The 23664-nt window shown below is 44.4% G+C and overlaps 1 protein-coding gene across 1 annotated transcript in view; it reads left to right on the forward strand.

Annotated features, from left to right (window-relative positions):
- Positions 1–23664, forward strand: part of DMRT1 (doublesex and mab-3 related transcription factor 1) — a gene marked incomplete at its 3' end in the record, with an annotated part of 59901 nt that overhangs the window by 7722 nt on the left and 28515 nt on the right. Inside the window, exon 3 of the mRNA XM_082013697.1 lies at positions 15971–16254. Within this exon, the coding sequence (XP_081869823.1) occupies positions 15971–16254 (284 nt within the window). The remainder of the gene's footprint in view (positions 1–15970; positions 16255–23664) is intronic.

Below are 23664 nucleotides of genomic sequence, written 5' to 3' on the forward strand. Positions count from 1 at the left end.
GCTTTGGGCAGAGTTTGGGCCAGCTGGCCTCCAGAGGTCCCTTCCGAGGTAAACTATTCTGGGAATCTATGAAATCCCTACTTTTTTGTATTGACATTAAGTCAACATATAGAAATTTGAAATTCAGCCAGCCTCAATACTGATCAGCATTTGCAAGCCTGGAAAAGAAATCCTGACTCTTTTGACCTAAAAACAGTCAATGACTAAATCTACAGTAGAGTTCAACAGAAAGTTAGCATCCTGGCAGTTGACAGGTGGTGGAGAGGATTGCTAGTTCAGGTGGCAGCAGGCTTAGCAGGGCTGAGCAGTAAGGAGAAGGAGGCATTAGCTGCTCTGCCTGCCTCTGCCAGGGCTAAGATGATGGCTAAATGTCCTCAGGGGGTCTGCAGTGGTTACTGGTCCATCATCCTGCTCTTTCCTTTTGTCTTTGTCTCCTCGTTACTTTCTAATGGTGATTTTTTTCTGCTGTGCTCACTACTACTTCTTCACCAGTTTTAGGTGCTGCCTCCTGGTCCTGCCAACTCTCCTTCGATCCTGAGAGCCAAGCAGCCTCATCCGTTGCCTAATGGTGCTTTTCCACAGCTTCTCCTACAGCCAACAAATCTCTGTTCAAAAGAAAGGACTGTAGTTGAACATGATGTGTCTTTACTGGATTGTAACAGCTGACAAAGAACTAAGTTTTGTATCCTTCACCTGTGAATAACTGATACCTTTCCATCCATAATAATCTGTTTTTCTCCAGTCGGTTGCTGTTAAGATGAGAGAAAAAGAATCACATGTGCGTCTGTCTCTTGTAGCGTTTGTGAACTGTCTCACTTCTCTTGCATTGGCATTTTTTCCACAGGACAAGTTAGACTTTGGCTTGGGAAGCAGTTGCTGGACATGGTCTTCTGCCTGTATGGTGATTTTCTCAGTTGATAAATCTCTTTCAAGCTGGACTAAGTAAATATTCAGGGAGTGTTTTGTTTTGAACAATCTTTCCTCGGTTTAGGATAAAACTTTCACCTAGTAGGCTTTTTAAATTTCTGACTGATACAACTATGTGATGAACGAAGCATTCTGCAGTGTGGTGGCCACGGCTTTGTAATTTTCAGTTGCTGCCGAAATCACGTGCATTTTGCTCGTAGTTGTTTAAAAAGGCGTTGCTTGTGAAGCAAGGGGGGCATTTCTGCCTCTCTGCGCTGCTTTGGTTTCGCTGTAGTTTGGGAACACTGCAAAGGAGTTTTGAGCATCTCATTATAAAAGGACATAGATAAATCTGAAAGGATAGAGGAAGGGTGGCAAAAATGATGTATAGCTTGTAGAAAAGGAGACTAAAGGTGGATATAACAGTCTATAAATATTTGATAGGTAATAATATGGAGGAGGGGGAGGGATTATTTACAGTGCTTGAGACAGCATAACAAGGAGCAACGGCTTGAAACTAAAAAAGACAAAATTAGATTAGGCAGTAGACACTTTTTCTCTTAACTAGAAGTGCAATTAGCAATGGAGTGACCTGCATAAGGACAAGGGGGTAAGTGAAGCATAATCAGGAGAGGTGTTTAAGAGTGTGTTAGATTACGATCTCAAGTGATTAATATGGGGGTAAACTCTGATCAATGTGCAGGTTAAACTAGATGACGGAAATCTCCTGCAGCTTTGTCATCTCCTATATGAATCATTGCCTCTGGCCATTGTTTGACTGTGTTAAATAAATCATAATGTTACAGGGTTCTGCATCCCTGATTAGATGTTTCCAGTTAATTCTCCAGTTATGGAGCCTGCAGCTTGCAAACCTTGCACTTTCCCTGCTCCTCCTCAAATACAAATACGAAAGTATTTGTTTGTCATCTTTGCAGCTTCGTGTGCGTGTGTGTGTGTGTGTAGGTGCCTGTGTTTTATCTGAGCTAATCTCTGAAGTTCCATACGTGTTTATTCAATGAGGCACAGACTGACAAAAGTGTGGTATTTCTGTCCTGGTGGTGAAACAGGTAGAACTAGCAGCAATTTTTAAAGTTAAGTTTCTAAATAAAGAAGTTTTATTTTTCCTTTCAGGCTTTCGATCCCGTCTGAAGCTTCAGTGGAAGTGTAAAAATAAATAGCAGCGTTAAAAGATTTGGAAAACCACAGAGAAGATCGCTTTTCTTCTTCTGTGCAAGTGGTGCTGCGAGGCCTATGCAGGGCTGTCTTCACCAGGGGCAGGGGCTGGGGAGAGCTTTCTGCAGCGTGTTGGGAAAGCAGGGGTGCCGGGGGACCAGCCATGACGCGCTTACTTGGGCAGAGAAGGGCTGCTCAGCCCCAGGGTTTCTGTGACCACCTTTTGGACGGAGGGGTGGAGGTGGAAACCCACAGGCAGCTCAGCGGGTATTTCTGTCCTTCTTTCACGTTTCAGAAGAACTTTTTTCCCTCTTAAAGAATTGGGAGTAGATTTTTTTTTTTTTTTTGGTGTATTTCCAAAAATCTTTCACCCTCGGGCGTTTTGTGTTTGCTGCATCTTTCTGTCTGACATTTTTTTGCAGCAGGTGAGGTTTCCAGATGTAGAGCAAGGTCCCTGCTGAGCAGAGTTTGCTGTGTGCTGAACAGACTTTGCTGTGTACATCGTCCTGGCACCCCGGCGTCCGGGGTGTCCCTTCCCACCGAAGGCCGGCGGGGCTGGTGGGCAGCCCCTATTGTTCTTTGTGCCTTGGAAGCTCTTCCTCCATCACGGTGGCATTTGCATATGTGCATTCACGTTTAGAGAGTTATCTGTGCCGGCTTGTGCTTTCCATTTGTCATTATGAACACTGAGATAAGGAATGGAGCAGGAGCAGAAGATGTACTAAGAAATTTCTATCTGTGGGCACATTATTACACTATCTGCTGCTAACCTCTTGTTCCTTTCTGTGTCCTTGAAACAGTTATTATGACTTATCTGAATGTGTGGGGCTTTCTTTCTGTTTTCAGAAAAGATATAAGTGGGGAGTGAAGGAGTACTGCATGCTTCCTTAACTGAGCACTGGCATGATTTCTTGCTTCTTTTTTTCACATGCTTTCGTTCGCTTTATTTATCAACTAACTGCCTAATTGAGCCTGTTGGCCCATTTTCCATTTTCAGTAGATTTGTCACTTAATGATGTGGGGACTAAAGTGCGGTTTTGAAGGTTTATTTTGTAGGAATGCTTTTTCATACGCTGCTTCTAATTCCTCTTTTTTTTTTTTTCTTTTTCTGAACTTTGCTAAACTTTCTCCTGAGTTTGAGTACAGTCAGAGTTGTGAATAGCTCAGTTACTTAAGTACAAACATCGTTCATGCACTTCTGTCCTATGTTTTCTTGAAGAGCTTGCGGACAGTAAGTTAAGCACCGGACGACTCTTCCTTTGCTATGAGACTTGATACCTAATTATTTTATTATTTTTTTATTTCAGTTCCTGTCTCTAGTCTCTATTCATATGATTTCTGTTGCTCACAGCACAGGCCACCATTTGCTGACTTGGATGCCTATAGTCATGGGCACAGCTGAACCTCAGCTGATGTAAGCCACTGTTTCTGTATATTCCTGTCTTAGCAGTTGTGCATGAAGAAAATTGATTAGTGATCAATGTGCATTTGCATAGAAGCAGATTTTGTGGGTGCAAATGTTGTTGCATCCGTGCAACACTGGCGATCGTCTACAAAAGTGATGCATGTGCATGTGATTTTTGCTCACTTGCCCAGGCCCAGTGGGTGTCTACAGTGGTTCTTCACCACTCCTGATACTAGTTTTTCCATCACATAGTAGGTAGACAGAGTGAAGAAGCCCTCCTGTTATTTCTAGTTGGTCTTTTTTAGAAACCTTTTGGGTTTCTGTCATCATATAGCTTGTAACCAAGCAGGGACTCCAGCTAATTCCACCCATAGTCCTACTCCCTTTATTATTTTTAGTGGGAGCCATAGTGGTTTTATCCCAGTCATATTTCCTCCAAGGTCTCCTATCTCAGACACTTGTAAAGCCTTCCCTCCCTTCTGATGTTCTCTTTGATCTCTTGTCAATGACTTAAATCCCTTTACGTTTAATCCACACCAAGTTTCTTTCTTCTCTCAATTTGCTTCTTTGCATTTGCAGGTGTCTGGGCTGTTTTCCATCACTGTCTAGAAATCTGGTTTTCTTTCCTAATTTCCTTTCTCTTTCAATTTCTTCCTCTTTTTTTCTAAAAATCACATTGATTTTAAGTTTTGCTCCCATTACACACTTTAGTAGCATGCTGGATGTCTGAATGCGACGAGTTAAATGTTTGTAAATTTCCTTCTCACATCAGGTATCTCAAGATGAGTAATAACATGTATATTTGCACACATAGTAGTCATACTCCCAGCTGTTATACTGAAGATTGAAAATGGCACTTGTTTCTCATGCTCCTAATTTTCTGAAGCACTAATTTAATTCATCCTGATCCTGTTAGCTGTCGTGCATGCTAATAAGTTTAGATATGTGAATAATCCTGCTGCCTCAGTTCAGCGTGAACAAACATATGCTGGACCATTAAAACAGTGCCTAGCATCTTCACAGATTCAAAGTTATGTTCAAAGATTTTGCATATTTTTTCTTTACTAAAGCCATTCTTTTTTGCCAATAAAGATTTGAATACAATCACTATAGCTGTATTATAAAGACCAAAAGTGCAAGTAAGGAAAGAACAAGCATTGCTGCCCAGCTCACATAAAAAGATCAACTACTCTGCTCTAGTCAGTGGCAGAAGATGTTGAAAGTGGGATTTCCTGCTGTAGACATCTTATTGAGGGCCTGAAGCTTGCATTAAGTGTGGAAGTAAAAATTATTTTCTGTAGGTTTTATTTCTTCAGCCGTATTAGGAGGATTTTTAAGTTGCATGCTAAATGTTTGCAGCAGATCATTTTTATTAAGTGTGTGCTAATCGTGGACGAAATGTGCCCTCTCCAGTTCTACTGAAATCGGTGGTATTTCAGCTCATCTTAGCTGGAGCTGGACTAGGGCTGTGTGTATGACTGGGAAATTTATTATGCCAAGCTGCAGTCTTCTGGCTGGGATTTCTCCCTTGTTTTTTTTCTCCCAAATGACATTTTCCTTTGGAAAAAAACCCACAATTTTTTTGTGTTAGGTTTAAGATTAACTTAAAATCTTAAAATTGGGAGGCTTTTTAGTTGTATTTAGAAGGGTGCATACACACAGTTAACGGTCATTTGATCCATTATGGGAGAATAACTCTACATGTGGAATAGAGGAAGAAATGCTCAGTAATTTTTTCTGATCTTTGCTTTGAAGGCAGATGATATTGCTGTACATGGAGATGGTGACATTCTGCTTTCATTTCCAGCAGTAACTGAAATCAGCAGGATTGGTTTAGTTGCATGCAGTATTTAAAAAACAACAGGAAACTTGGCTGAGGATCTCTCTGGTCCATTAATGCTGATTTCCAGTAAGTCTTTTAAGACTGAGGAAATTCCTGAGAGCTGGAAGAAAGCTGATGTCATGCCAGTGTTTAAGAAAAGCAAGTGTGGTAGGATGGGCAGCTACAAATCCGTCAGCCTGACATCAGTTTTTGTGAAAACAGCAGAACAGTCCTTCAGCAGACTGAAGTGTGCTAGAGGAGAAATGCAACTGTTAAAGGATGCTCAGGCAATGTGAGTTAACAGAAGTTTATGGGTAAAAGATTCTGTCAAGTTAGTAATCTTTTATCGTTATAAAATTGCTTGACGAAGTGACATATTGATGCAATTAAATTCTGCAAAGCATTTAATTTTTGTATCCCCTGACATCTTGATTAGGAAACTGAGTCGACAGAAAATCAATATCGGATGTGTTACGTGGTTTTAAGCAGGATGATCCTATCAGTCTGAAAATGTAGGTCTGAGTGGGGAATCCAATGCGGTGCTGTTTCTGGAGAAGTCTCACAGGGACCTGCTCTTGGTGTAAGCTGTGTGGTCTTCCCAGTGGTATCTTGGAAGCAAGCGTGCAGTTGCCACAGGTTGTCTTGGTAGGTAATGGAAAGGTGTGTGGACTGGCAAGCAGTGGAGAAGACAGAAGTGCACTGTGGGTGGGCTTGGCTATGTGGTTTGTCCCGTGCAAGCAAGAGCCACTTCAGCCCGTACAAGAAGGGAAAAACGGAGGGGTCTGTCCCTGAGGAACATTGTCACTGCAGAGGAGCTGGTCGCCATGAGGGTACTATGCTGAATGTTAGTGGTTCCCAGTGGAAAAGGGTGACCAAGGACTGGTAGAGCCCTTTCAGACAGACCTGTGATGATGGGAAGGAGGCTTGGAGTCTTCTGTGCCTGAAAATGATGAGGTGCCGGTGGGACTAGTGGCACTCCTTCTCTGGTGATGTTGTACATACAGGAAAGTGGGCTCTCAACGGCTATTGGAAGGGAGGTCACTGGTGATTACTAAGTAAGCATACCACACCAGGCTCTGGCATGTCACGGAGCCAGAAATGATGGGAGGCTGGGAGAGGCGTGGGGGAGTTATCACCTTTGCTTGCCCTGCGCGTGCTGTTCCCTAGGTCTCTCTTTCTAGCTGGTGGTGGGGACATAGCTGTAGTCTGAACCAGCACACCTGGGTTTGGACTTGGAAGTGCTCAGGCAGGAGACACAGGAATGATTAAAACTCCAGAAAACGTGTCGTGAGGTGAGAGATGGCAGTTTATTTTGCCCTTTAGTGACCCCCTCATCTAAGATTTGATTAATCCCCGTATGATTGTTCCAAATCGCTTGTGCCTTTGCCAGACTAGACCAGTTCAAGTTGAAGTTTTCTGTGTCGTTTCATGGGGTGGGTTTTGACGTCATGAGCAGAAGCATCATGTGGATGCGGAATCCCATGAAAAGCTTGTGTGTTGGATGCATCCACCACAGGGCTTAAGCAAGCCAATAACGAACAGCCTTAATTCTAGGATCTCCCAGATTTTCTTGAGATGTGCTGTCCTTGCTGCTTAACTTTTATGCTAGAGTGCCTCTTTGTGGCAAACGTCGTTCTTGGTAAGATGTGTTGTCCACTTAGGACTGGTTTAGCCCTTTATAGGTGGGACTGGAAAGGCTCATTCCGTTTTGCTCAAATGACGACTCCAGCGTTACTCCTAGAGGGAAGAAAAAAGTACTACTGATTCCTTCAGGGTGAAAATGAGTATTGTTCTGGCAGTCAAATAAACCTGGAGAAGCAGGAGCGTGCAGCCCTTGATGTTTTCGTGGATAAAGCCATCTCCTGCGCCCGCAGATGCTGCTGCCAATATGCCCACTCCTTGCCAATAACACCGGCTGAACTCAAGGTCCAGCTGCTTTGTCTGGTGAAGAGTGTGGTGCAACACTCCAACTCTGCTAGAGGTGTCAAGGAGACGCAGTGGGAAGGGTGCAATGAGTGGTTGTTTTGTCTTGGGGCGGTGGGAGGAGGTGAAAAGCATGGTAGGAGTTGGCAGGTGATAAGTTCCCCAGGCGAGGCATAGCTGCGATAAGGAGGTGGGGTAAGTCAGTCCCTGTGCACTTCAGCTCTGGGGAAGAGGCCAGGAGCCTGCAAGAGGCTCAGCATTGTTGGACCATGGATTTTTTCTTTTTTTCTTCTTTTTTTTAAATGTGTACTTCTGCTTTGAGAAGAAAGGCATATCTCTGCTGAGCAACTGTGTTCCGCGGGTATGGTTGGAGAGGTACGTATGGACTGCAGTGGCAATAAACTGTTTTGCCTATGATTTATTATCTTTAGCCTGGAGACACAGCTACTTCTAGCCCACGTGTCTGATATGGCTGGTAACAGATTTTTGTACCTCTCTCGCTAATAGATGTTAGTCAGAGCACAGGCGGGCATCCAGGGCTGTTTGAGCAGGCAATCCTGAACAAGGAGGAAAAAGAACCGCTGGATTTGACGTTGGAGCTTGAGATGGGGTTGTAGCATTGTTGGCAGTTGGGGGAGGGAGGAAAAAGCATGCTTTCTGGTCAGAACAATTGGGAGGACTGCAGAGGTGGTTATCCATAGGTGAATGAGAGTAGGACAGCCCCATGTATCTCAGAAACGGGGGTCTGGGACAGGGCTACGAGCGTAAGCTCCCCTGCTGCTCCGCAGACCCTGCTCTTTGCCTGTTTTTGCTGGCTCATCTCGAACGCAGGGTGACTCTCTGCCTTGTTAAGGTCCCACCTCCCCACGGCTTGAGAGCAACCACAATGACGGGCCAGAGGTCTGGAAACTGGAGAAACGTGGAGAAAGGCTTTGTCTTCACAGCAGTGGCTTGGGTAGCCATCTCTTGAGGCCTGAATTCAAGGATGCTTTCAGGAGTCCCAGGCCCCTGTTTTTTCACTCTGCTTTTAGGGAGAAGGCTTTCACTGGCAGATCTGAAACACCTGTTTCTGCATACTTTGTGCTACAGTAATGTAAACTTTTAGTCCAAAATGAGTACCTGATCCTTGACATGTCCTTTTATTTGTCATGATGGCAGAAAAGTGTCTCAGATTTTCGTGTATTTGGGAAGTTTACTTAATCACACGGTTCAAAAGCATCAAAATTAATTTTTTACTAGTATTTGCTAAATGATAATTTCTTAAATATCTCATTTCAGATAGGGATGTGGGTTGAGAATTTTATACATATAAGCACCTGAAGGAGAGGTTTTAAGATAAAGCACCCTTTGAAGTGTATTGATAAAAAAGAGGACTACGGGGAAAATAAAAATTAAGAGTCAGCTTTCTTGTTTTCTTGAGAGTCCTGCTTCTCTGTAGGGTTCGACTCAAGTGTCCTTATGATGAAGAGGGACGTAGTGTGTGGACTCATAGTGTGGTGAGACTGTTAGCCAAAGCACACGGTACTGGGATGCAGGTCAGTATCTGGTCCTTTGCTGGGAGCTTTGAGAGCAGTGGAGATGAAAACCCCGTCCTTTGTGCACTCGTACCAACATCCATAAAGCACAGTCTCTGTGAATCTCATATTGGACCCAGTTTGTCCCTTAGGAACCTGTACTGCATTGACAGAAGCTGTAAGTTGGGGGTTGTTTAAAGCCCACTCTCTGTTTACTGAAGGAGCAGGAAATGAGCTGTGTGAAAGAGTAGGACTCAGTAGAGTTACACAAGTGTGAAAAGAAGCCAAAATGGTAGAATCAGACTCTGGGGAGGGAGAGGAGAAAGAGAAAAAGTGACACTGGAGAGGAGGGCAGCAGGGACCTTCTCCAGAGGCTGATGTTCAGGCTTAGCCATGTGTTGCAGTTGTGTTCTTCAAATCCCCATTGTGAGACACCAGCCTCTTACTGTTCTCTTCCTTCTCTCGCTAAAGTGGTGTCCTTTCCTCTTCTCATTTTAGCTAAAGCAAGGAGTGGGAATAGGGAAGGTGTTAGTGTGTAATATTTTGTATGGTATCACTATGCAGGGCACAAATGATAAATCACACACTACATGCTTAGACAATTTACTGCTGGCTTTTGTATGTGCTGTGACAAGTGCTCAAAAGGTCAAAAAAGCTTCCTTAACAAATTTGATAAGATAATGCAGTGAGCTGTAACAGCATAAAGTCCTAGGGGCCATAGACCAGAATAGAAGAAATAATTATGCATGGTAATGGGTAATTACAGATAATGGCCTTTTTTGGGGGTGGCAGAAAATACACAGCCCCACAGCCTGGCCTGGAATGAACATTGTCTAGCACATTAACTTTATAGCAAGCTAAAAGTTCAGTGCTGGAACCGAAGATAATCCGCAACTTCTAATGGGAAGAGAACAGAAATACTCCTCCCAAAGGCAGAGCGAGCGTGCGGGTTTTGTTCCTTGGGAGGCACAGTGTCTCAGCAGAAAGTAAGTAATGGTGCCAGCTTTCTTTGACATCTGAAGTAGCTCTGTCATGATTGTCTGGTGGGAGAAACATATTGTTCCAGTGTTTCTGATTATGATGTTAGGGAGTGATTTCACACCGGCCTCATTCAAGGCTACTGTCTGACCTCAAAGCCAGCTATGAATTGAACTAATGCATTGCGAGACTTAATATTGCTAAACCCATTAATAGGAGCGTACTGATGCTTTGTATACTGAGCAAGGGGAAATTGTCAGGTGCAGATTCAAGACTCTTGAGGTCTGAAGGCAAGTGTTACCTGACTGAATAATTAATTTTTGGTGTTTTAATGGCATAGCTGTCTCCTGCTGCAGTGGCTGGCTTGCAGGAACACTGCAGTGATGAAAGTAGTCACTCTGAACTGAAAACTGCAGGGAATGTAAACTAACAGAAGCTGAACTCTGCTCACTGGGCCATGGCTATGCCTTCCTGCTCCTTGAGTAAAAGTGTTGCTTGAGTTGTCACCCTTCCTCTGCATTTTCAGTGGCATGTCTGTGTATCTGTAGAGTGTTTGTAGGCACAGAAGAAATAAAAACTGCTAACCATAAGTGCCTCTAAGAACTGAGGTCAATAAACGAGCAATTAATTTCTCTTAATTGCCACACTGCATATACAGAATCCCTTTTCTGAAATACAGTCAGATGGGAGACTAATCGGCTATTATGACCACATGAGTAAATTGAACCGTGCCGCTGTGTGCTCCCAGACATTGAAACGTGACTGTTATGTGCTATCCTGATTTTTAAAAGAGTTCCTGGTGTGCATCCATCCCAGGCTGACCCAGTATTCTCCCCCGGATTCCCAAGTGTGGTCCAGTAGCCATTCCCAGTAGGCAATTTGGTGCTACCACCTTATTTTAGACTCTGAGAAAGTCTAATAGTATGGACTCTGTGCCATTAGACCTCAGCATCAGAGACTTGCCCAGGCATGTTTAAATTACTATTATCAGTATATAAGATGTATAACTTGCCCTTAACAGTACTGGTAGGAATAGAAAATCCTCCATGCTTATGTACAGAATGAGTGAATGTCGCAGACAGAACTGAAGTGTTTGCATTTCTTGCTGCGTATGCTTAACAACATGCTTGCATCGATGAGATGAAGATAATGATAGAAACTCCTGTAAATTCCCTGACATTTCTCCTCTCTCCTCCCAAAAAGTAAGAAGGGAAAGAATGATCTATATACAGGCTTCTGTGTTGATTTTGCCATGCATATCCACAATTCATGTAAATTGCCATAGCTTTATTGAAGTAAATGGTCTGAGACTGGTTGACATTAACTGAGGACTGGACCACTGTTTTTCACCATGCTCTGCTAAGTGAAGGCGGGAGCCCCTCATAGGTTACTGAATGCATAAGACCCTATGTGTAAACTGACCCCGAGAACTCACCTTCCTTAAAAGAATATCCCAGCCATCCTGAAATGAATTACTGGTTAACTACTATTAATATGCCATAGAGCTGGAGAGTTGTCTACAACACTGCAAGATCAATAACAGTATTTATCGTGCATCGTATTGATCTTCTGTGAAAGAGTGGACTGTATTTCACACTGTGTACATAGTGCAAAAAAAGTAGCATCGGTTCTCTACAGGAATTAGTAAAGACATAGAAAACAGCTTAGAGATCTAAGGGCACAACTGCATGAAGGGATACTGTTGTCTCACTGCAGTAGTGTTGCTCGCACACGGAGAGCCTCTGACGGCCCTACATTGTAGGTTTGGTGTTCCAAAAACTGAGTGAGAATTTTAACCGCTCTTTTTTTGGTTTGCTCTTCTAATTTCTTTTCCTTCTGGTACAGGTTCAGTCCCACATTTTTAATCATGTCCTGTTTGCAACTTGCAAAATGTTAAAATTTGTGGCTAGTGGCAAGGGAAGGACCCAGGAGCCCTTCCCAGTTTTTCCATGTAGAGGGTGAAGACAGACAAGGCATGAGCCCAGCTCCTGCAGCAGCCCTTTTGTTTTAAAGGGCAGGTGGAGGGACAGAGTGGGAGTCTGACGGTGCAGCAGCAGTTGCCTTGTTGAGAGCTTAATTCCTCTTGAAAATTGCTCCCCTTAGAGCAATGAACCTCAGGGCTGCCCCTCATGTGCAGGTGTTGTAATGCGGCAATCTCTGAGGCAGGGGAGGACCCTCTCCTTGCCAGCAGAGCCATTCAGCTGTGTTGAATTACATTTGGGAAAAAAACCAAACAGCTGAAAGCTGTTTTCTTAACCTTGGTATTCTCTCCTTGCTGGTGGGAAATACAGCCATGCACTGATAGCCTCCCTTGAGGAGGACACCTTGCTCGTTCAGTGGCCAGGGTTGAGGCTGTGGTAAGGTTCAGCCTGTAGGTGGGAGTTAAGAACTACAGGTACAGGCCAAAGACCGACCAGAGGAACCCAAGTTAAAGTTTAGTTACAGCCATTGCTTCCAGTAGATGTGCTGTATTCTGTAAATGGTGGCCGTGCCTGAGGATGCTGCCCACCAGCTGACTAGCAGACTTCAGCTGAAGAGAACCAGCATGGATAGGGCAAAAACTCTCCATGGCATACGATAAACATGAAATCTTTTCTGGGCAGATCTCTGAGTGCCTTGTTTTACCCCTCAGACATCTAGTAGGGTTCATTGGCCTTTAATTCTGTTTCCCTTGCCACTTAGCACTTCTTTGAAGGTACCCAGTGTAGGTACTGGCTAGTCTGACCTTTTCTTCCTGAGCTTTCATTGCTCAGAAAAAAGTCAAGACTTTCAGGGCTTTCTCCATTAATAGCAAAACTCTTTCCCCTTGATATATTTACAGTTATGTATGTTCTTTATGTGTTGTATATGTATGATGTATGCATTAGTAGTAGATGACATGATTTCAGCCAGGCTGGACAGAGTAAGAGTGTAGAGCTGGACTGCAGACCTGCCCTTGATCCAATGTATGCCAGTGTTGCTGAAGACCTGCAAGGACTCAGGTCCCCAGAGGCATCCTTCCCTCAAATGGGCTGGTTCAATACTGTGAGGAGTTTAGAATAATGCCAAGGATGCTTTAACCTGGTCTGACCCACCACCCACAGTCTGGATGGCATGAAGCTATGCCTTGTATGAGATGCCTCCCTGCTCCCGGGTGAAGCATCACATCACCTCCAGATGCTACATAAAAAAAGCAGAGACTTGTCCCAAAGTGTGACATCAAAGAAAAACTCATCTCCTAAATGGTCTTTTCCAGATGTTGCCAGTCCTTCCATGTTCAGGAGCATAATGTGGCTTGGAATTTAGGGAAAATTAACTCTCCAGGCTGTCTTTCCAGTGCTGTCACAGGAGTTGTAGTTCTGTACCAAGTTGTGTGTGTCTGTCCCTTCACTCGAACTTTCCCCTTTCCCATGGTTTCGGCTTTTTCTGCTAATCCGCTGGGGCACATCCCTGTGGTGCCGCTGTAGCTCAGAAAGGTTGTCAAGGCTGTTGACACCTGGGGATTTATGTGTGTGGGCGCATGGGTGGGTGAATGAACAGGTGACTGGCTCTACATTGAGTCTTAAGAAAGCAGGCGATAGTACTGTAGAGGCTATTGGAGGGCAGAGGGACAGCAGAAGGAAAGCAGAGGACTGTTCTGGTGGACTCGTAACAGCCCTGAGCACTGAACCGCTGGTCGCTGTTGTGCAGCTAGGTAAAGGAAGTAGCTAGATGGCTGGCAGCAAGTCAACCCCTTCACACCTCCAGTGGCAAATGATGGTAGCCCCAACTGCAGATAGGAAGTAGAAAGGGGCAAAAAGCATATTTTTTTTCCTACTTAATGCAGCAGAAGGCTGGCACTGCTGCTCTTACTTCAGGAAGCAGCTGTACCAGTACCAGCTACCTGAATATAACAAAGCCATCGAAGATGCTTGTATGATTTTGGGGATGACTGCCAGCAGGTTGCTGTTCTGGTCTAGCCTGTCATGTTAGGAAGTGTAGTGCATGAGGCCTTTCCAAAAGTTGCAGCAAAGCCTGCTACTTTCTCCTGTTCTTTTTAGCTGCAGACATTTCGGAGTGGCTCACCCTTCCTCTGTTGGTGTAAAGAGACCCCATCTTCCTGGTGCTAGTATTCTTAGCGGGAAGTATTATCCCTTCTTACAATGCACTGCAAGTGGAAAGACACTGCAGAGGTTTCAGAAGAAATTTCACGTCTGTGCGGCACAGCATAGCCCTGCTAGAAGTTAAGAGGCTGGCTGCCTTGCCTGTCTCTGTCTCATGTGAAATCTGTATCGCAGCAGGGAACGTGTTGGAGGATTTTGCTTTCAGCTTCTAATTTTCATTATGAAAAGCAGAACAACTTGACCACAGTGTTACTGGGGAGCTGAGTTTGGGGAGGGGAGTTAGGCTTATACTGTGATTTAACAGAATTGTTGGCTTTTCAGTGCCAGTGCTCTAGGTTCTGATTTTGTCAAAGACATGGACAAAAGGACTTTGAAGAGAGGCCGGCCCAGAAGCAGAATAATAGCAATATTATTTTTTTCATTAAAATACGAAGGCACAAAAACTGTGAAGGGTCTTTTGTGGCATTGCAGACTCCTCTGTTCTGTGTGCAACTTTGAGAGGTACTTTCAATGAAAAAGGCCAGTTGGCAAGGTTCTTGCTTGCATAGGGCTGAGGGTAGAAAAATCAGATGCAGGAAGCATAAAATGCTCTGTTTGCTAATAAATGGGTATAGTTCACTGATGTCAATAAAAAGCCAGCAAGAGCTGAATAAGGGCCCTGTATACCTGGGCCCTGTATACCTGTATACCTCTCTGATTACAGAGAGCTTTCATTACAGCTGAAGGGCTGAGACAAAATCGCATTGTAAATGGCAATAATTGGTAAAACCTATCATTGGATCTAGTGTGCAGCTAATACACAGTACAGTGGAAGGTGTTACCATGACTGTAAGAGGCTGCTAAAAGCCACAACATTCATTTTGCAGGTGAGTAACCAAGGTACATACATATTGAGAGAAAGGCACAAAACAAACCAGGCAATGCCTGCCCGACATCTCTCTTAGAGTTGTCATTTCATATGTGACTGTTGTCCATGCTGCTTTGCCTCCATACTGACAGCCCTTGAGAGCTCATTGGTATACTATAAGCCACATCCTTTTCTCCTCTACGGTGGAGTTAGACAACATCATGAGAAGAGCAGGAGCTCCTTGCACTGTTGTGCTGCTAACACCCTAAGGGTTGGTGCAAGGCAAGGTCTATGGGGACGCAAGTTAGAACCAGAGCTGCATCAATGCTGGAGTTTACAGCTGCTCCCTAGTTTAATATGTATATGTATATTCACCGTGTGGTTAGACTTTCTAAGGTTGTGGCAGTTTTTTGCTGTGTCTGGCTCAGACAGGTAGCTAATGTAGTGTGTCAGAGCTTGGCTGTGAACAGTACCCACAAAGCACCTTCATTCTTCATCTTTGCAAGTACCGTGAGGCACAAACTGACACTTGAGTGAGGAAAACAGGACTCTAAAACAGCCTGTGCGAAGCCCCCCACCTTCAGGAACAACGCGGGAGGCAGACCTGCGGGGAGTGCAGCCGGCTGGCCTCTGGTCTGGAGGCACCCGAGACTGCAGACAGCAAGTCAGGAACAGTCCCCTCCTCCTCTGTTGCCAGTGGTGTAGGAACTTGTTCTGCTCCTCTGATTTCGTAAGTAAACATGTGCTAAATTTGAGTTTGGAGCTTGAGCAGGGCTTGAGGTCCTCCTTGCTCAGAGTTAGCACCTGAGACACCTTGGCTGATCGTGTGGTGCTTTCCCTACTGCAGCTTCCTCTTGGCCTTGTGGCTGTTTGCCCATTCTAGAAGCATGTTCAGAAAGTGTCCTCTCACCTGCAGGACAATGATGTCATCCTGTAGCTAGATACTTTCTTCTTCCGAGAGGCTAAGAGAAACTTGGCACACTGTTATCATTTAAAAATAATAGTGGGCTGCATCCTTAGATGGTGTAAATCATCATCAGATCAACTGATGGTGCTTGAGGACTCGAGCACTGTCTACAACTGCAGTTGGTTTTGCCTCCTGTTTTGTGGTCTGTGGTGGCTGTAGGTGGTCTTGCGCTTTGAGTCAATGTCCATCGCTTGAGTTGAACATCCAGCCATGTTTCCCTTTCAGCTTCCACCTCTTCCTATTTATTACCTTCAGTCCAGCCTTCAGGAGAAGTAGTAGCTCATTGGAAGGTGAAGGGTAATGTTTTTCATGGAACCTCTTGTTTCATAATGGCTTGTTTTTTTCTTTTCCAGAGGGACGGATGCTCATTCAGGACCTCCCTTCCATCCCCAGCAGAGGGCACTTGGAGAGCGCGTCTGATTTGGTTGTGGACTCCACCTACTACAGCAGTTTTTACCAGCCATCCCTGTATCCTTACTATAACAACCTGTACAACTACTCCCAGTACCAAATGGCAGTGGCCAGTGAGCCTTCCTCAAGTGAGACGGGGGGTACAATTGTAGGGTCGGCCATGAAAAACAGCCTTCGAAGCCTCCCAGCAGCATATATGCCAAGCCAGTCAGGAAAACAGTGGCAGGTATGATGTTACAGAGGTATTACATGGAAGAGTGAGGTGAATCATAAGCTGTTTTTCGGGCCTGATCCTGACCTCCTCTTTTCTGGTTTCATGGCAGTACAAAGCCAGAACCAGATTCCAGGGTGGGATTAGGACCCACCTAATTAGGACCCACCTAAGTTAGCTGAAATAGGTAGTTATGATGCAGCACAACAAAAGCAATTGTACAGGTATTGCCGCAAGCACAGATAAAGGGCACACACTTGATTTTATCTTTTTATGTACGTCATAGTAGATTATGGACTGTTTTCTGGTAAAAGAATCCAGCTGAATTACCGATCCTGGGAACTTCAGGTGTCATTTCTGATAAGCTTTGTTGTTTGGGAATCTGTTCTTTTCTCTTTGGTCTTTTACATCCAAGGCGCTGAAGTGATGCAGGAGACCATGCTGTTGTGCGGTGGGTTGGTGGCAGTCAGTTGAATGTGGCATGGCGTGTTGCTAATGGTCTGTTCTGGCAGTGTCAGCTCCAGGGCTTGTGATTTCGACTTGGTTAGCTCTAGTTACAGGCTGTGCCTGAGAGGTTTGCACCACAGCTCTGTGTACTTCCATAGTTAGGGTATAAAGCCAGCCAAGCCCTCTCACTCTAGGACTTGGTAATTGTAGCCTCCAACTCAGTACTGGTCAGAGACTGGAAAAAGGGGAAATCTGGCAAGGCGAGGGATTCTTGGCAATGCAAGTGGAGCCATTTCATTGACCCTGAGGCTGTTTGGATCTTGGTTTGCAGTGGTGCTTTTCTGTCTGAGATTGAACTTGGGAGGTTACAACGCCTGAGTCTTTGTACACCCATGTCCCCTGTCCAAGGGTGGGAGTGGGCAGACCTCTTCTGCAGAGCATCAAGAGAGGGCAAGCAGCCTTCTGCAAAGGCTCTGTTGTGAAACCACTCAACAACAAAATCTTAAATGGCCACCAAAAACTCCTTTCTGAAGGGAACACATGAGTTGTCCCCTTTGCTGACAGAGAATTCCTCTGCAATTCTGGCACAGGGACCAAATCTGAAAGGGCATTTTAACTTCTGATACCAAGGAGCTGGAACTAAGGCCAGGGGGATTACAATTACTGTAGCAGTCCACATCACCTTCAGTGAGGCTTTGCTATCATTGGACACTTTTTTCATGAAAAGCTCCTTCTGAAAATGTGGGGGCCTCCTGGGGCAATGTCTTGTCAGGTCCATGAATTTTAAGATCATGGCTTTACAGCAGTCTGCATTTAATACTATTCCATGTCACTTTCTCACCATGAGTACAACTGTATGGGGAAAAGAGCTATCTCCTTTACTTCTGCTATGTGACCCCACACCACGAGAGCTTTCTTCTCCCAGTATGTTGTTAGGCTTCACCGCAACCACCTTCAAATACATTCAGGTATGCCTTTTCTCTTAGGTGAGTTGATAGCATCCTCTCTAGTTGCTGAATTTCATCACCAAACCAGGGGGAGAATTAGTCAAGGCAAGCTGGGGATAGGATTCTGTGTGTGGTAGTGATGTGATGTGCCAGTGCTTTTTTAGCTTTTTCATTTTATTGATTGAGTTAACCTGGCACCTCATAGCAGAGTATTTCAGATAGAAAGTTACTTCTTCTGAAGCTTTTGCAGTACCTAGCTTGTAAGAGCCTGCTACAGAGCTGATGCTTGGAGACACTGTCATAACAAAAGTGAGAGACAGCAACATTCGTTGTGTGAAAATAATGTTCTTGCAGGCTGCTAGTCCCTGCAAGACTTCACCACCCCTCCAGCCAGTAGAGACTTCTGTGGTTTTACTCACTTCAGAAGCAGAGTAAATGACAGGTATTGACTATCCTAGTGCATAGTGTTTGAGGAGGCAATACATGAGGGTATGTTAAAATATTGGAGTAAAGATGGTGTCCTCTTGGTTCTGTTGTCAGGTACATTTGAAACTAGACTGTATCTGTAAGAAGCCTTGGCCTAGGGGGTCCGTTGTCTCTACTGTGAGATTGACTGTTTCTTGTGGGGCCCTTAAATAAAAGCAATAGTATGTTTTCCATGTATTTTTATCTTGTGGCCCTGTAAAATCTGTAACTAACTTCTGTTTAAATGCCACTCAAATTAGTGAGATACTGAAGAGGTGATTAAGGAAACAAGAGGTGGTTGTTGTGAAAAAGGACCATTTTCCTGCCACCAGCAGGCTCCAAGCACTGGGCGTTCGTTTCCACCTTGTGGGTATGTATTGCATGGTTCCATTCACCTCCATGTGAAGTTAGTGATTTATTTCACCTAAGATTTTAATTTCTCCTGATCAAACCTCTTGGCATCTCTCAATGCAGTTCTGGTGAGATGTCTGTGAAGGCAGCCTAGAGGTAGTGCTTTCTGCCTGTGGAATTGAAATGTCCACAGCTTCTACATGGCAGAAAACCAGGACCCACCTCTCTTGTTCAGTAGGGCAGAGTGTAGTTCAAGGTCAGCATCATGTAACTTAAAAGCTGGTTCTCAGAGGCTGATCTGCAAGGAGGCTTGCTGTTGCTGGAAGAGTTAGGAATCATGGGGTTTGCATACTGTTACGGCAGCATAACATTGCACCAAATAATCATAAAAAATTTTACAGTGAGAGCTAGGCTAGGTAGTGTTTGATGGCAGTGGGTGCAGTGATGCTGAGGATGTAAAACACTGTGTGGCTCTGAGCACGGTTCGTTGTAAGGGGAACAAGTTCTCAGCTGCTGCATGTGGTTAAACATGATTCTGTGCATGGAAGGTTGCCAGCAAGGGAAGATCACAGAAATACGGTGTTAATGGAGGAGGATGAATGAGTTTCTGTGTCAAGCATGGAGGTTGTGTCAAGTTTCAAAGTATGGTCCACAGAGAGGAATCAGACCTTGCTTACACCTTCAGGTGGTTTTGCTGGCAAGCCTATGCAAGCTCATTCTGTCCAGAGGAAGCACGTAGCTCTATCTACACAGGGATTTTTGCTAGACTGACTGGGTTTATTTTTCACATGCACAGGCTTTCTTAACCGGTCTTCTAGTAGGAGTGTGTCTGCTCATGTGACTGGTAGTGCTATAACTGTGATGGTCAAGGTTTTTGATTTTCGCTTCTTTACCAAAAATGATAGCTGTGCAATGCCTGCTGTGACTAAATCAGGGCAGCTTGCTAAGCTGTGAGCCCACAGGACGGTTTCTTTATTTGTATAAGCCACCCATGTGCTCACTGGAAGGTACCCTAATTTAACCAGTGTAGACAAGCCTTTTCCAGGCGCTGTTAACAGAGGGTCGCTTGTCCTCGCGTAACTGTAACCACACAAGGAGAACTGCATATTTAAAGTAAGGTAACTTCTAGATGCAGACAAGGCCTTGAGCAGCCCAGCTGTCTGCTGTTTCAGAATTTAGGGATCAAGGGAGAAAAGCTGGGGAGGAAACGTGTGAGCGTGTGTGGGATGGGATGAAGATTAATGCATCATTGAGCCTTGGCAAATAAACTGAATCACTGAATCTTTAATGTAGATTAATGTCAGATTTCATTAGTCTTTGTTCTTTGCAGAGGCTTGCGTACTTGAGTGGATTCATAAAGGTGCAATTTTTTTAGATATTTCCGTGTAGGTTTTGTTCATTTGTATATAATTATCCCAGAAGCTGTACCCATTATGATTTGACAAGCACAATGAAGATGATAGTTTTGATTGACATCCCTTCAGTCATTTATATTCTGCTGCTTTTGCCAGCTCTAAGGCAGATAATCAGATACGTCTGCTGTTGTGCTTGAAGAAAAGACAAGCCTAGGTCAGAGAGGAGATGCAGCAGATATGGTGGTTACTGTGCATCTCCTTTCACTCCAGTTCTCTGTGACCATCTGGACCCTCCCTTGAACCTCTTATAATTGTTCATTATAACAGGAATTTACATACACTTAATCCAATTAACAGTTAAATGAGTTCACCAACATTAGTGCTGCAAGTAGAAGCATGTTGGTATATAGTGGAAGTTGGTGCTTCTGAAACTGATCTCACTGAGACCAGCTTAGGGACAGCAAACTGGAGAATGGTGGGGTGACTGCAGTCTTTTCTGCCACAACAAAAATAAAACCTGGGTGGGCACGTCCATATCTAATCAGGTTTAATTCTCCAAGCTGGCAATGAAACTGCTGGCGTGTGACCCACAGCATAAGGATAATTGTGACTCTTTGTGAGTCAGCATCCTCCCCAAAAAGTGTTAAAACTGTTCTAGTTCCTACAGCTGGACCATTAAAAATCTGCGAGATGCAGAATGTGCCCCAACACCTGGGTACCAGTGGCTGAGTTTTCTTTCTTGCTCTGGTAACTCCAAGGTTCCTTCTTTGGAGAAAGGTTAAGGCTGGCCAGGAGGTTTTGGACAAATTTCAGAATTTCTTGTAATTTCTGTTTCGTGCTCTGAGGTGTTTTGTTTCCTTTCTTTCTTTTTTTTTTTTTAATGCAGCTTGGCAAACCAGTATTCTCACTTCCAAAACCTCAACTTTTTTGTTCTTTCTTTAAACCAATTCAGAGCAAAAACCTGAAATAAGTATTGGTGTGAGTTTGAGAAATTTTAACTAATTTTCTAATATGGAAATTACATTTACCATTTGGAAATGAAATATTTAGCGTTGCTGAGGTAGGAAACTGGCTTTTAAGGATTTCTTAAAAAGTAGCAAATGTATAAAACTGTCTTTTACTAAATCCAGAAAAGTGTGGCCATGATCAGGCAGCTAGCAGTTTGAACTCTTTAAGAATAGCTGCTTGCTAGTAAAAAAGATTGCTCTTTGCAACTTCCACAACCTGTTTCTAGTTTCTGGCACAGTTTTTCCTCCAATAAGCCTGGCCTTCTTACAGAATTGTGCAGTCTTAACTCTCCAGAAATAGGTGTAAAATGTGTCAAATATATGTGTGCGTGTAAATATATACACATTGTGCAAGTCACCTGACACAATCCTGATTTTATGTGTAAGCAGTGTTATTATATACTGTATTCATAACATACCCTTCACACTACAGATTTATGCTAAAAGTATCCTAATGTTTCTGACAGCTCATGTGTGACATGAATGCAATCCATATTTCTTGGAGGAGCTAATCTAAGCGGTTTATTTTCCGATACTGCTGATAGGGCTATATCTCTAGGTGTCACCGCAGTTGAGATTCTGATGGTAACATATTGTTTATGGGTCACTGCCTTTGTCTAAAAGAATAGGTTGGAACAGAATAGCAAAGGTTAATTAAGTTTGTCTATCAAGGAGGGACAGATATAGATGTCTCTTGTATTTTCTGTGCTAGAATCAAAGTAAGTCAAGGCAGGGTATCATAGACTCATTTTTTCCTTGTGCTGGAAAATAATGCTTAGCTGGTTTTAGGAACAAAACAAAGCCACCTTGGGCAGCGGAACTGCAGCAGTAGTTGTGAGGGGTCAGCTCATGGGCAGTAGCGTTGCAAGGTAGGAGAGTAGCGGCAACCCTGGTTTACAGCTGGGGAAACTGAGGCAGGGAGGTTAGATAAGTTGCCCGTGGTCACACAGCCTGCATGTGACAGAGCAGAAGTTCCTGATGTCTGGATTTCCACTCCGGTGCCCAGAGGATGCCTTCTCACCTCATGCCAAAAACCGACCTGTGAATTCTATTTTTCGCAAGCAATGACACATGAATGCAAAATGCAATTTTACGCCCCCTAAAGCTGGCTTTATTTTTAAGATCAAGGCAGAAGGAGGAGGCTACGTTAAAACTTTCAACAGTTACTTTGATGTTTCCATAATTACTGTTTCTGTTTTAAGGCAACTGTTGGTGAGTCATGGGTGAGACAGAAGGATGGAAAGCCTGGGTGAAGTGATTTGGCGGAGATGACATGGCGCACCAGTGGCAGAGCTGAAGGACAGTACTTAGATGTCTTCTGTTGCTCTGAATTTTTTGCAGCCCTTGTCACCGAGTATTAGCATCTGCAACCTCCTCCTACTTGTTCTTCTTGGGAATAAGCCCCATAGCCAGAGCAACTGCAAAATGTGAAAGTGCTGCTAAGAGTAATACTGGCTTGCTTGCAAGGAGATTGCAGCTGTTAGCTTCTGTAAATAAAAGGTTTATCCAGGTCATGTTGTGTCTCAATAAATGGTCTGGGAAGGTCATGACCATTTTCTAGTCTCTGAGGCTGGAAGGAGAAATGAGACACCACTTGTGCCTGTCTTGCCTCTCGCTGTCTGGTCTGGCCACCTTCCCTCCTCGGTTCTTCCTCCATGAAGAAGATGTGTAGAGGTTATGCAGGTGCTGCCAGGAGCTTGGGAGGAGGAGCTGGGCTTTATGTCGCTCTTCCACCAGCTGTTGAGAAAGCTTGAGAAAGATTTTTTGCAGAAATGGTCTGAACTGGTGCAAGAGCATTTTCTTTATGCTTCCTTGGCTTTTGCTACATATTCTGTCACTGTTGGGCACTGCTGTAGGGCTGCACTGACTGTTGTGCTCAGTGATGGACAAATCCGGTCTCCAGCTTGCCTGTCTGTGGATGAGCTGTAGCTGCCTTTTGATTCCCCATATTGGCTTTGCAAGGGAACAGGGAAAGAACTTCCACTGCATGCATGGTCTTTTAATCAGGCCATATTTGTTTGTTCATGAGTTATAAGCATCCCACTGTTGCTTGCAGTGCATCCTTTAAAAAGTTATTGAGTGTGCACTGTGTTGTACAATTTAGGGGAACCCGCTGAATAGGCCAAATATGCTTCTTCGATGATCTGCGTCTCCCGCTGAAGTCAATACTTGGAGGACTGATCCTGCAGCTGGTGCAGGGCACGAGCCGTGTGTGGCTGGTAGGGGATGCACTGTGCGTGAGCAGCTCGGGTGTTCAGCTCAGGAGCTTAACTTGATCTGTGCAAAGAGCAAGCGCATGCCCTTCCCTTCCATAGCACTTCCTCACCTACAACATGCCATGTTCTTACGGCACGTAGCCTGCGGTGATACAAACCAGAGTGGCTTGTGGGACCATCCCAGCCTTGCCTGTCTTGGCCTTGCTGCAGGGCTGGAAGGGGCGAGGGAGGCGGGAGGAGACACCCACCAGAGGGCCAGCATCTCCTTCTGTGATCCCTGCGTGACCCCAGCATTCCCCCAGGACAGGACCCAGCAAAGGTTCCCAAACCTGGCACCTGGCTGCAGCATTTGGAAGGCCTAGCTGCCCGGGGTTAGAAATAATCTGAATATTCCAGGGTCTCCCCAGGGCTGTTTTTATCTCCCTTTCTGGTACCCAAAGTTGTGCAAGGACTGTCCAGAGCGACAGGAGTTAATACAGAGCAAATGCCCCTTCTCATGGGGTAATGATCTCCTAAGCCCCCTTTTTAATGCAGTGCCAAGGTCAAGAATTTTTACGACTGTCGTTTTTTTTTATTGTTACTGTAAAATAGGATTGCTAAGCACTATAAAGAGGAAACCTTATGGTTCAGATTTACT

This window comes from Phaethon aethereus (genome assembly GCF_964289735.1).
Source record: "Phaethon aethereus genome assembly, chromosome: Z".
NCBI lineage: Eukaryota > Metazoa > Chordata > Aves > Phaethontiformes > Phaethontidae > Phaethon > Phaethon aethereus.